At 43.1% G+C, this 12,317-nt stretch overlaps 1 protein-coding gene across 1 annotated transcript; it reads left to right on the top strand.

Moving 5' to 3' along the window:
- Window positions 1-339: 339 nt before the first annotated feature.
- Window positions 340-10,553, top strand: LOC149275759 (nesprin-3-like; the record flags this gene model as incomplete). The annotated part of the gene is made up of 12 exons (XM_089504349.1): window positions 340-489; window positions 1,961-2,136; window positions 2,983-3,292; window positions 3,882-4,040; window positions 6,354-6,698; window positions 7,031-7,167; window positions 7,455-7,620; window positions 8,054-8,240; window positions 9,127-9,266; window positions 9,566-9,700; window positions 10,124-10,285; window positions 10,381-10,553. Coding segments are annotated over exons 1-12 (2,234 nt in total), but the record flags the coding sequence as incomplete, so codon positions are not given.
- Window positions 10,554-12,317: the final 1,764 nt, after the last annotated feature.

Below are 12,317 nucleotides of genomic sequence, written 5' to 3'. Positions count from 1 at the left end.
TATATAATGTTAAATAAGATACCAGTGCAGAGGTACGATGATGGGTGAGGAGCTCAAGACGATCTTTAGAGTTAGAAATCTTAAAATTGTATGTCTGGCCCAAAAAGTTATTACAGGGGTCCCGGTTTAAAGGAGATCTGTGTGACATCTCCATGCCGATCCTGAGAACAGGACATACATGGGTGCAATGTGTTGTTTATATATAATTTACTATTTTATATTTATTAGATGTACAAACTGTTACATAGGTTTGTTCAGAGGTGTAAATATAGGAGGCAGTAAAAGGCTGATTGTCTTTTAGTTCGTTATTTTTTTTCTTCTTGTGTTCCAGCGTCACCCAATGCAATGATTCAAAGTCTTCAGGATGAGTTTGAGACCAGCGTGGAAGATGCTGAAGCCTGGATGAAAGCTGTCCACAAGTGTCTCGAGGACAATGACAACACCCATGGGCCCAGAGCGGCCCTGGAATCCAGGCTCAGGGAGACAGAGGTGGGTACATCTATCAGAATAGTGTTATATAGAACATCATATATCATATTCTAGGCTCAGGGAGGCAGTTCCCGAGGGGCAGCCACCATAACCAGCAGTAGACCACCCTACTGGACGATCGCGCTTCCCCATGCGCCGCTGCTCTGATCAGAGATCTCCCATGTAACCAGCCCGGGTACTCCATGAACCGCCGTACCTAGCGGCACAGCCTCCGTAGGGAACGTAATCCACGCCGTATGCCAGAGCGCAACATAGACAATGGTGGCCTGGAGCACCGCTTAGTAACAAGGGCAGCTGCCCAGGACCCGTAAAACCTCGGGGGGCGATCCGCTTTATGCTTGAGTGCGCTGGGAGACCCCTGTGTGTGGGGGGAAAAAAAAGGGGGGTAAAATAAACGTAATATAGATTACACGTCTCCTCTGCCTCAAGGATTTGGCTTCATTTAGCCCTGTAGATTGTGAGTAGGGAGTAGGTGAGTGACAGCAGTTTACTGAGTGAGGGAGGACAGTATACTCTGTGGAGACAATATACTGAGTATACTCAGTGAGTGGGGGCCAATAATAAAAGGAAATACATAGAAATACAACCAGAATGTCTGCTCCTGCCGTAGAGTTGATCGCGTGCTGTCACTTTGCTCGTCTACGGTGTTTGTAGACGACGTTCTTCACATTCTTCACGTGTATTATCACAGAGAACATACAAGGTCGTGTTAGGAGACATACACTTTGACACATAATAAAAGTAAGTTCTGCCTTCCAGGCATCATTCATAGTGAGAGACTAGCAGGAATGTCTACCCTTTTAACCCTTTGAGTCCTCGAGTAATATAGCAGTCAACTGCGTTCTGTATGAATATAACGTAATGTAAGTCTAATTCCAGCGCTGCGATAAACTCCGTCGCAGCTTGTGTTGTAATTCCTGGATCAGGCTTCGGGATATGAATTGTAGCCGCGTTTTATGATGAACATTTGGCTGACCCTCCAGAGGATGAATATCTCCCAAAGCAGGTCGAAACACGCGTTTTGCCAGAAACGCACATTTTTACTAGATGACCGTCTGCCGACACCGCGCGTCCCGTCTCTTTTACAGAGTAATGGGTGATAGCAGCTTAGAAACGGACTCTCTTTCCTTCCCCGCTCTAATAAGCTATTGTGAGTCCTACCGGTCCGCCACTTTAATACGGAATTGTAAAGATTTTTTGTAATTCAAAGTTCGATGACGTTTACAGAAAAAAAAAATGAGGGGGGGGGACAGAGGAGATCCCGCGAGGGAAAGAAAATCAAAGATCAACCTTAACGTTATTTTTTAACATCGCTATATTAAGAATTGAGAAATGTCCCAATCAGGACATTATAATACGTTATATCTACGGCTACTCGTTTACTTTAGCCACATAACCGATAATTAATATGTGCTTCCCACTGTACAGAACCTCGCCGTTTAACATGAAATCCTGCCACTTTTCATTGCAGAAAATCTGCTCCCGGGAACCCGAGGGAAGGTTACTGCTGGACATGGTCCTTGTGAAAGCTGAAGCCCTGCTTAACAACGAGAGCAGCGAGAAGGATAAACACGAGACCCACGTCAAGCTGGGAACCATCAAATCCATGTTTGAGGAAACCATGATGTATATGACTCACTGCCACAGGTAAGATGGCGGCATATAAACAGATTAGCCAGCTGCCCCGACGGCCTAATGGGTGTCAGACAGCTTGGATCGCTCGAGACGTTTAATAAAGTATAACGTGTTTTATTTTAGTTCCAAGCCTCCGTTCATTTTGTGTTGTATCTTATCGTGCTATTGCGCTATGATTGTTTTTCCATAATTCCAGTGAAAATGCCCCAAAAAATATGTACTTGGAGGATAAAGAAACTTGGTGTTTCCATCTAGACAGAAGCCAGGAGCCCGTTATATTGTGGGTTGTAGGGCACGATTTGGTACCCTCTTGCTTACTTAGAAAAGTAATGGCAGACGGTCAGGGATACCCACCCATGTTTCATAAAAATATTGCTAACATTTTAGGGTAATAATAGACAATTGGTAGAAGTTTCAAAAGACCAACTGAATAATAAATCATTAACTTAGGGGTCGGGAATTTGTCTTTTAAGGCCATATGCAGGGTCGTAAGGCAAGGTCTTTCGGGGGGCAGCTGTGACAGTGTTGTAACCTCCCTGGCACCCCAAGGCGTGGGGCATGCTTGAGCCATCCGATCGCAATTCCCTTGACCCATAAGTGGACGTGATGTCCGTGGCAGGTGCCAAAAGCCGTAGTGCGGGTCTTAACCCTTCTGTGCCTAACAGCCCTGTCTTATCCAGATGGGAAGCTGGAAGCGCAGATGGTTCTTATTACACAGGCGTGTGTATAGATGTCACACGTCAGAGCTGCCCGTGTCTCTGCATGCACGGAGTACCGGTAACATCTCATTGAAGGAGGCATTGCGTACGTCTGTATGTTCTAATAAATATAGCTGACACCAGGATTTGTCTCCATCAGCCGCATCGAATGGGTCTGGCTGCACTGGAACGAGTATCTGAAAGCCCAAGACGAGTTTACCGTGTGGATCCATAACATGACCCTGACTTTGGAACCAGACATGGAGCTTCAGCTGGGCCTGAAGGAGAAGCGCTGGCAGCTCGAACAATCCGAGGTCCTGCTGAAGGACGTCAACAACCAGTCAAGGCTACTGAACCATCTACTGGAAGAGGCAGCCTCGCTGTATAACCGGCTCGGGGATCCCAGCGTGGACGAGAGCGTTCAGAACGGAATGATTGCCGACTACAAGAAGATCAAGAAGAAAGCACAGGTCTAGTATGAGACAATGTTCTATTCATCTGGGTCACCTGGACTGCGGCCGCTGTTGGCAAGCTTCCCCAGACACGCGAGGATCAAGCGACTTGCGCTGCTGCTTTTATTTGTGAGCAACTCCGGTCTGGCGGTAACCTCGGCTGCCGTCACTGCTGTTTGCTCGGGATCAAATGTGTTTGAATTGGGATTAGTGCATATAGTAAGTTACTCCTGTAATTAATGCTCTAGTAGTAATGACAAACCGCAGAGTTTACAGAGAGTACAGAATGCCCAAATGAGCGCCTTCACCAGAGGCAGAGAGACCCATCGTTCTACCCTTTATTATCTGAAAGGGCAATTCAATCCATGAAGAATGGTTATAACGAGCCCAAAAAAAACCTCTTTCACACCTTTCTTCCGCAGTTTTGTTTCTACTATCTTTTTTTGGCATTATGTGTTTATGTGACGTTGTATATTATGTCATACTTCAATATGTCTATAATACTAATCATATATAACATGTTATGTTGCATTATATGCGACTGCGCAATAGGAGAGAGCGTTTCAAATAATGGCTAATGTTGATTCTGGGACGTCTGTATTTTCAGGAGAGAACAGCTCTTCTTGAAACGATCACCAAAGAGCACGAGGCGTACGCGCGGGATGTCGACCACTTCCGATTATGGCTGAACGAGGTGATCGAGAAACTCAAGCGCTGTGTCGGAGGACCCTCGGAATCTAAAGAGGACACGCTCCGCGTTCTGCAGGTGGGTGGCATGGGAGGAAGGCGTGTGTTGCTTCATACTATCACAGAGGTCACCAAGGTGGGTGCAAATCCCTGCTCACAGATCTCTGGACAGCAGACATGGTTGGCTTTTCCCATGTAAACCTTATCTGGTGGCCATGGAGCACCTTTCTTAGAAGAGTGTAAGCTCTGCCGCCTACATGTCTGGTGCCCAGAAGGGAAGGGTGGAGAAGAGATACCCCGTAGCTTAGATGTCTTGGCTGCTTCCTCGCTCACGCTATCTGCTCATGGGTATGATGTCATATACATACCCGGGGACCTTCTAGATGAGCTGACGCTGATACTCCTGAAATGTTAACCCTTTAATAGCCATCGTAAAGAATCTATGTAGTAACCTGCCAAATGTGTTACCCTAATGGCTGTAATGCAATCCTCGTGGAAAACCCTGAGAGTCCCCAGGTATGTCATATACGTACAACAGCAGTGACAGAAGCCCCCTGCAAGGGAGCAGGAAAGTCCCGTTGCCCCCTGGAGTTGTGTGCCTGTATCTCTTACTCAATGACCCACCTTAGTTGGGACGCCGTGCATGCGCAGAGCTACATCCGTGTTAACAAATATTTCATACCCCCACTTTTTGCTGAGAGGGGATTGAGGCACTTGGTCATCATCCATTACGGGGCGGGGGGGGCAGATTGGAGTCCCCAGGGAATCTCCAGGTTTTCACAAACTGACCTCCGTTTCTTGCTGGAATGTTATAAGCACAGGTATTCTTAACATAACTTAAAGGATCATCCTGCGCTGCCGCGCACCACCTCTCCCTAAAGGCATTTCCAGGCTACTATATAGTCTAGTCATTTTCTACATCCTCCTATTTTCCGAATTGTCAACATTCCAGAGGGGTAAACAGAGCATCGTAACCCGTCGGGCGGCAGCTACGCGTCTCTATTCTATCACTGCCCCCCGCCCCCACCGTGTGCCAAACTTCTCATTTATCCGTGTTCTAGCCATGAAATCATTGGATATTTTGGATATTGTGTCCCTTTTGTACATTCTTGTATTAATCCTCCAATCCAGGCACAGGGACTAATTTAATTCTATGAATATCTTAAACGTTGCCCTCCACCCATGGATTGTATGGTTGGGCACGTCGGCCACCGCCTGCTTTAGAAGGTGTTTTTACGCTCTTCTCACGGTCCGCAAGGCGTGTCCGTGTGTCTTTTTTATTTATTTTTTTGGCGGCTCGTGTGTAAACGAGGTGGATGAGGACGGCATGCTGAGTGACAGATGGGCAAGCTGGGGTCGCCTCAGTCCGGATTATGACACACTAGGTGGTGCGCGTTGGTAAATACCGTGCACGCCCTGGGTGCCGACATGACACGGGTCTGGTGACATTCCAGAGATAACGCAATCAACTACCGGATACTTCCGTCATTCGAGATAAAAGTGAACCTGTCGCCTTCATGCCTAAAACTTTCACAACTAAGAAACAGGAACTCACTGCTTTTACAATGTTGACTCTTTCGCGAGATATTTCATTAACCGATTAATCCGCATACCCTGCTGAACGTAAACTAAATACGCCGTTCCTACCTGAACCCTTCTCAGAATTCGTTCTTTAATCGTGTAAAGTTTTGCCTCATTCATAATTGTTACCAGGATCCTTTTAATTGTCATGTGACACAGAAGCAGCACTGATACGTTTGCATTCTATATCATTCAAAAGGAAGAATAAAGCTACAGATCCGCTAAGGTTTATTTGCCTAACATACTGGAGATGGTAAAGTTTTTGGGGTTTTTTTGTTGTTGTTTTTTTTTGTCCAGGTGCAGAAGCCCCTCTAAGAACCAAATTAGCCAAAATATGTTTGAATTAATGTATTAATATAATTATTAACTGAATCAATTTTATTATAGATTAACGCTAATATTGACTATTATCAAGCAGGCATACGTTAAACATCGCACAGTAACCAAGGCTAATGTCATAATAAATCACCGTTTGCGTGTTTGGATCATCTGATTGGGGTTTTACGTTTCCTGCGTCTTCCCAACCGAAGATAAATAAATCTTTATTTATTTTCAGAAAAATATAACACTTTATTGGAATATAAAGAAATCACATCTTTGAAAGTCATTCTTCGCTAACCCACCGCTTACTCCTATAAAGACCAGAGGAACCCCAGAGGCTTTTAGACCCATATAGGCTACAGAGATGTAATAAAACGTCATATTTAACAAGTTTTGTAGTTATTGTAACCATTTATCTTTGTACGGTTTTGTAATGTTTTTTGCAGCCGCATTGGAAATCTGCCATTGCTCTTTTGCGTTTTCGTTCCAGGCGATCAGTCAGGACGTTAAAAGTGGTGAGAAGCGACTGGAAGTCCTGGAAGTGAAGTCGGCTAAAGTAATAAAAAACACATCCCCGCTTGGAGCAGAGGAGCTCTGCAAGGAGCTGGAGGAGCTGCGTGGAGCCCTGGCGGAGCTTAAACTCATGAACGATGACGAGGAGGAGAACTTGGTGAAATCACTCAACGCCGAGAGCGCCTTCTTAATTCTGTCCAAGCAACTGGAGGCCAACGTTATGGAGTTTAAGAAGACGGTGCAGAGGATGGAGGGGAATCTGGAAAGCGAGGAACGAGGCAGCGGCGACGAGGGGCTGATTTCTAGGTGGAGGACCCTAAATGTGAGTTTAGATCGACCTCAGCCCTGTTTATTGAAGATGTAACATTAAGTCTAACCCCCAAGGTCTAATGATACCCGGACTATTTCACAACAAGCTGCAAATCTTCCATTGCGATTCCTTATTTACAGAACTGTACAACACTCATTCATTTCTGAATAGTGGGTGGGGAAATTGATAATTTATTCTTCATTTAAGATTACCCCCTCCTGGAAAATGCCGATTTATAACTAGCGAGGTTCTAGAGCAGGGCCCTCCTCACCTTCGTCCTTGAGTGATACATTTTATAAATAATATTAGCTGAAATAAATATTCTTTTTTTTTTCCCCATTAAGGTAACTCAGTCAGCTCTTGGAGCAGAAGAACCAAAAGCAGAACAGATCAGGGTTCAGCTGAAGGACCTATTTAAATTCTCCAAGGATGTCCAACCACTTTCAGACACGGTGATTGGCGTAACTCGAGACTACCAGCGGTAATGGCAACTTCAGTCACAGACTGCTCACTGACTACGTATTTATATTGTGGCTTCTTCACAATAGGGTTGTGAGTGTGTAGTTCCTTTGGTGGGGTCACCACACTCCGATTGCTACAATCTCATTATTTTTGATGTTGTCGCTTATGGCGTTGAGCGTCTGGGCAATTTGTTGTTGGGTCTCTCACTGGACGTAGATCAATTATTTAAAGGGGTGTAGGTTTCACTATATTCTTCTTCTTTGTCTTAAACTAACCTTGAGTTTATTTCTTCCATATACCCTCCAGAGCTAAAAACAAAGCCTTCAGGTTGTGTACGGAGACAGAATCGGAGCTGAGACAGCTTTTCCAGAACCCGCTGCGGGAGTTCCAGCTTTGGAAGCCCATAACCGAGAGAGTGTTGAACTCGACTCTGGACAGCAGACTGACGAGCGACGGTTTGCTTCAGATAGAGGTAATCGTGACATCTGTGTACGGTGCTAGTCGAGTCATTTGGTTGTGAGAATCGACTTGTCCAGGAAGACTTGCATAGGTTGTTTGCTCGGCCCCATGTGGAGGCATCTAAAAATATACCCATAAATGCCGTAGATTCTACAGAATGTGTATGTTTAAGACAGTATTCCTTTTTAGGGACAACATCCAACGCACTCTCCATTCAGGTCCCAGGAAAGGTTACCACCTTGAGTTTAGCTCGGCAGTGGAAGATAAGACAACCCCACATTCTCCTATAAACTACCCCATCAGAGGCATTATTTGGGTTCCTGCACAACGTAATTTAGATTGAAGGGTTTTCCCAGTGCTGAACGCAGGGCGATGGGCACCATAAACACCACTGTGTCCTATATCCGAATCACACGAAACACTTAAATTAATTTCTTCTTCTACAGACCCTGCTAGAAGAGAGCGCCAGTCTTAAAGATAAGCTTTCAGAACTGGAACGGAAGAAGGACCATATCATCAGCGTGCTCGGGGAAGAGAAGGCCGACGCTCTACTCGAAGAAGCCGCTACAGCTGAGAAAGAAAGGGCATCTCTCCACGAAGACCTCCTGGAGAGAACCGACTCTTTACAGGTAAGTTACTGGGAAATCGGTGTTTATTACCATTACCTCGCAGATTTTTCGGGGTGGCGGGCGCCGCATAGAACTGGAAATACCGGAAAGCAGAACTACTTAAACGAAGCATGATAATCACTAAAGCAGAAAAGAGACTTGTTGAAAAGTAGAAGTGGTTTTTTTTAAGGGATTCGTCAGACTCCAGGTAAAGGCAAAGTTTTTAAAGTAACTTTGTAACAGAAATGGTACCTTGTGATTATATCAAGCAATATTTTTACTGTTTTTTTTTTTGTTTTTTTTTAATAAAACTTTCCAAAAGTTTCAGAAACTTTTGTTAAACTAAAGAGGTGGCAAGAAGGAAGGTGAATTTGATAGCTCTAGTCTATGTGGACTTCTAGTGCTTGCGAGCAGGGCTCTCTCCACCAAATGTATCGGTTTGTCTTAGTCTGTCAATCCTTGAATTTATGTATTGTATTAAGCGCTGTGTAAACTGTTGGCGCTATATAAATAAAAGATAATAATAGTGACATAATGCAATTAACGCAGGTTTATTGTGATGGGCTGTAAGATCCTGTGAACACAGCCCTCCTGCCCAAACTGTTATATTATATTTAACTCTTGTACAGCACCACAGTGGAATATGATGGTTCTTTATAAATACCTAAACAAATGGGCACCTTTCCCCGTTACTCTGACAGTACAGGAGCCGGCAGTGTCCATAACCAACTGTCAGATCTTCACCATCATATCGTGTGATGCCTTAAACCAGGTGTATCAGCTTAACGTAAATAACTAATGCGAAACGATGAACTGGCCAGGCTGTGCCATTCAAAAGGTTACATTTTGCCAAGCCATCGTGAAGATGGTGAATCATTCTTGTGTTCTGCTTTCTCCAAACACACAGAAAGCAGCTTCTCGGAGCCAAGAGTTTGATGTCGCCTTCAAACTCTTGCAAAAGAGGTTGTCGGCGATCAGAATAAAGACGGCGAAGGAAAAAGCGTTGCAGCAAGACGTTGTGGGAAAAGAAGCGCGGTTGCAAAGGCTACAGGTACGGTCTGTTACTAGATCACCGGCACCTGCAAAAACAAAAAAATGTAACAGTTATTCATTCATTCACTTTCCAAAATACCTTTTACAATTTGACAGTTCTGGATACTTAAAAATCCATATAAAAATGTAACTTACAGTAAATGTATTGGAAATTCACTATATATTTATATATATATTTATTTACACACAGGATTATTCCTGTCTGTTTTGGCTTTGCTTGTCCGCTTTTATTGCTTTTGCTTTCCTTTGGAACAGTTGTAAGTTTATCAACTAAATACCGTGTATTTTATCTTAAAGATGTTGCATGAAGAATTAATTAACCTCCAGCCTCAGATGGAGGAATTATTCTCAATGGCTGAATCAAACCCAACTCCTACGAACAACATGAGGATGATCTCTTCAGAATATGTGTTTATGCAAAACATTCTGGAGGTAAGCAGCTGGCTTGCGTTACTGAACCTTTCCAAATACTTCTCGATCTCCTCCAAAAGATAGACGGTGGGAAACCGGGGATTGGATTAATTGGTTACATCGTTATAGGGCGGTATGATTAGGATCAGACACATCAGTTACATTAGTATGTGATGCCACCATCATGTGTCAAAAGCAAGACCTGAGAAACAAGGATCGTATAATTAATAGTTCAGACCTTAAAAACTGGACCAAGTTGTTACCATAGCCTGAGAACCGTAACTAAGAGTGAATGGTTAATAAGCAGGCCGGGGTTTGCGTCTGTAGCATAAATGTTTGTCTCGTTGATACCTGCGGTAACTGAAATCTCGTCTCCTTGCGTTTTTCCTTCTTTCTCTTGTTCACGGTCACGTTCTGCCTTAATTAGTTCTTATTATCCTCTAGACGGAAATAGCGAAAAGCAACGAATGCCTCGATGACCATTACATGCTGAACTACAAGATTGCTGAAATTCAGCAAAAGATGGTGTTAGCACGGCAGGAACTGGATTCCTATCGGGATGACAGCCGGGGGGAGGTCGTCGCCATTCAAGAGGAGTATCTAGAGGTGGGCGTTCTGTCCGTTTCACAGGGAGGGTAAAGGCGGGGGGGGGGGGCTGCGTTTCAGGCTTCATTATTTAGTTTCTGCAATTTACCTTCCAGGTGTTGATGAGCCAGCTGGCTCTAATGGAGGTCGAGCACCAGGAGGTCTTGGCCCTGGGGGAGCAGGTGATGATAAGCACAGCGAGTGAAGGAAGATCTCACATACAGGTTGAACTCGATGAGCTCAGTGCATCCTTTTCATCACTGAAAGCGCTCTTGGACACCATGCCGAGGTGCGATATAACCAGCTTTATCCTGGGGACATCTTATGGCTGTTATGCATAATCAATTCACACATTTTACTTTGTGTAGTCTATGAAAACGCTCAAATGGATAGAGGCCCAGTCCATGTGGTGAAATGATAGATGAGTCTTAGGTTTTTTTCTGCGAGATCCATCCTCCGGATCTGTAATTTTTATTTATCTTTATTTGGTAAAGCAGCGTTTGCATGATGAAGTATTTTGTTATCTTCTTGTATACTTATAATGGCAGATTCTTGTTTAGCTAATGATTCCGAAACATGTGATATTTCTGCTTTGATCTGGACTACATTATCTTCTAGGTCTTTGTTTTTTTGATTTTTATAATATACTTCCATTCTTTTATAAACTCTTGTGTAACTTTGTGGTGGACCAGAGAAGGAAGGACAGTAGATGAATCCAAATGTTGTAGATCCCTGTGTTTGCCAGAAATAGACCTTCTGTGTTCCATTGTTTGCATATTTGATTTGGGGGAACAGAATAGATTAATTGATTTATTCCTTTCTTGGTGCTTTTCTTATTCTTTCTCTATCCTTTTTAGGAGGCATCATAGCAATAAAGTATTTTATAGTGTGAAGAAGTAAACACTTTGTCAGGGAATGGGGTATTCCCATTAATTTTACCAAACAGTATTGAAATATAGTAATACGAAATGTCTTAGGCCGCCATGAAATAGTTAACAAATAGCTCTCTTAAATATGTCCTCTCTAGGCTCAGTGGCCATAACATGCCTCCAGTGATTAGCGCAAACATAGATTTAATTAACTGGAGACTCCTACATTTAAGACAAAAGTGGTACTATTCCAGTAACAAAACAGGGAAATTGTTATCCGATAAGATTAAATCTAAACGTAAAACTGAAACTATAAAAAAGATCATAGTGGGTAATAAACAATTTCTTACTCCAACACCAATAGCTAATGCCTTTGCTAACTATTATAAAACACTTGTACTATCTCCTTATCTAAGCGAGATGGCTCAGCTAAGTTGTACAATTCTTACAAATTGCTTCACAAATTGAACTCTTAAATCGACCCCTTACACTACTAGAAATAAATAAAATCATTAAGGATTTAAAATCGGGAAAGGCTCCAGGCCCAGATGGCTTCTCATCTATGTTGTATACATCACTAGACTCATATTTACTTAATTTTCATTAACGATCCAGCTACCTTTTTAGAATTATTACAAGCCACAATGACTCCAATTTTGAAAGAAGGCAAAGACCCCAAAGCTGAACCCTCAATTATAGACCTATATCACTAATACATTATAGATAAATAATATTAAAGTATATTTGAAAATCCTTGCACATAGATTAAAACAAGTTATTCCTCATATTCACAAAGATCAGGTGGGCTTTGTAGAGGGTAGAAGTGCCACAGACCACACTTATTAAAATCTTAAACCTCATACACAATGTTAATATCCATCAAACTAAATCTGCCTTTATGGCGTTTGACGGAGAAAAAAGCGTTTGTAAATTGGAGATACTTAGAGGCAGTATTAGTAAACTTTGGTATTGAGGGTTCATTTAAAGACCATGTTATGATTCTTTATTCTAATCCAACTGTTAAGGTGGTCAGACACATGCTGGATTCCGATTGGTTCCTTATAAATAATGGAACACATCAAGGCTGCCCACTAGCCCCACTGTTATATGTACTCAGCATAGAACCTCTAGCAGAAGCAATAAGATAGTCACCGGATATTTCTGGTGTGGAAATGAATTCTGAT

This window comes from Sceloporus occidentalis, unplaced genomic scaffold (assembly GCF_023333645.1).
Source record: "Sceloporus occidentalis isolate IW3139 unplaced genomic scaffold, rSceOcc1.0.p SCAF_267, whole genome shotgun sequence".
Taxonomy (NCBI): Eukaryota; Metazoa; Chordata; class Lepidosauria; order Squamata; family Phrynosomatidae; genus Sceloporus; species Sceloporus occidentalis.
Note: the sequence above shows the minus strand (reverse complement) of the source record. Positions and strands in the feature narration are given on the sequence as shown.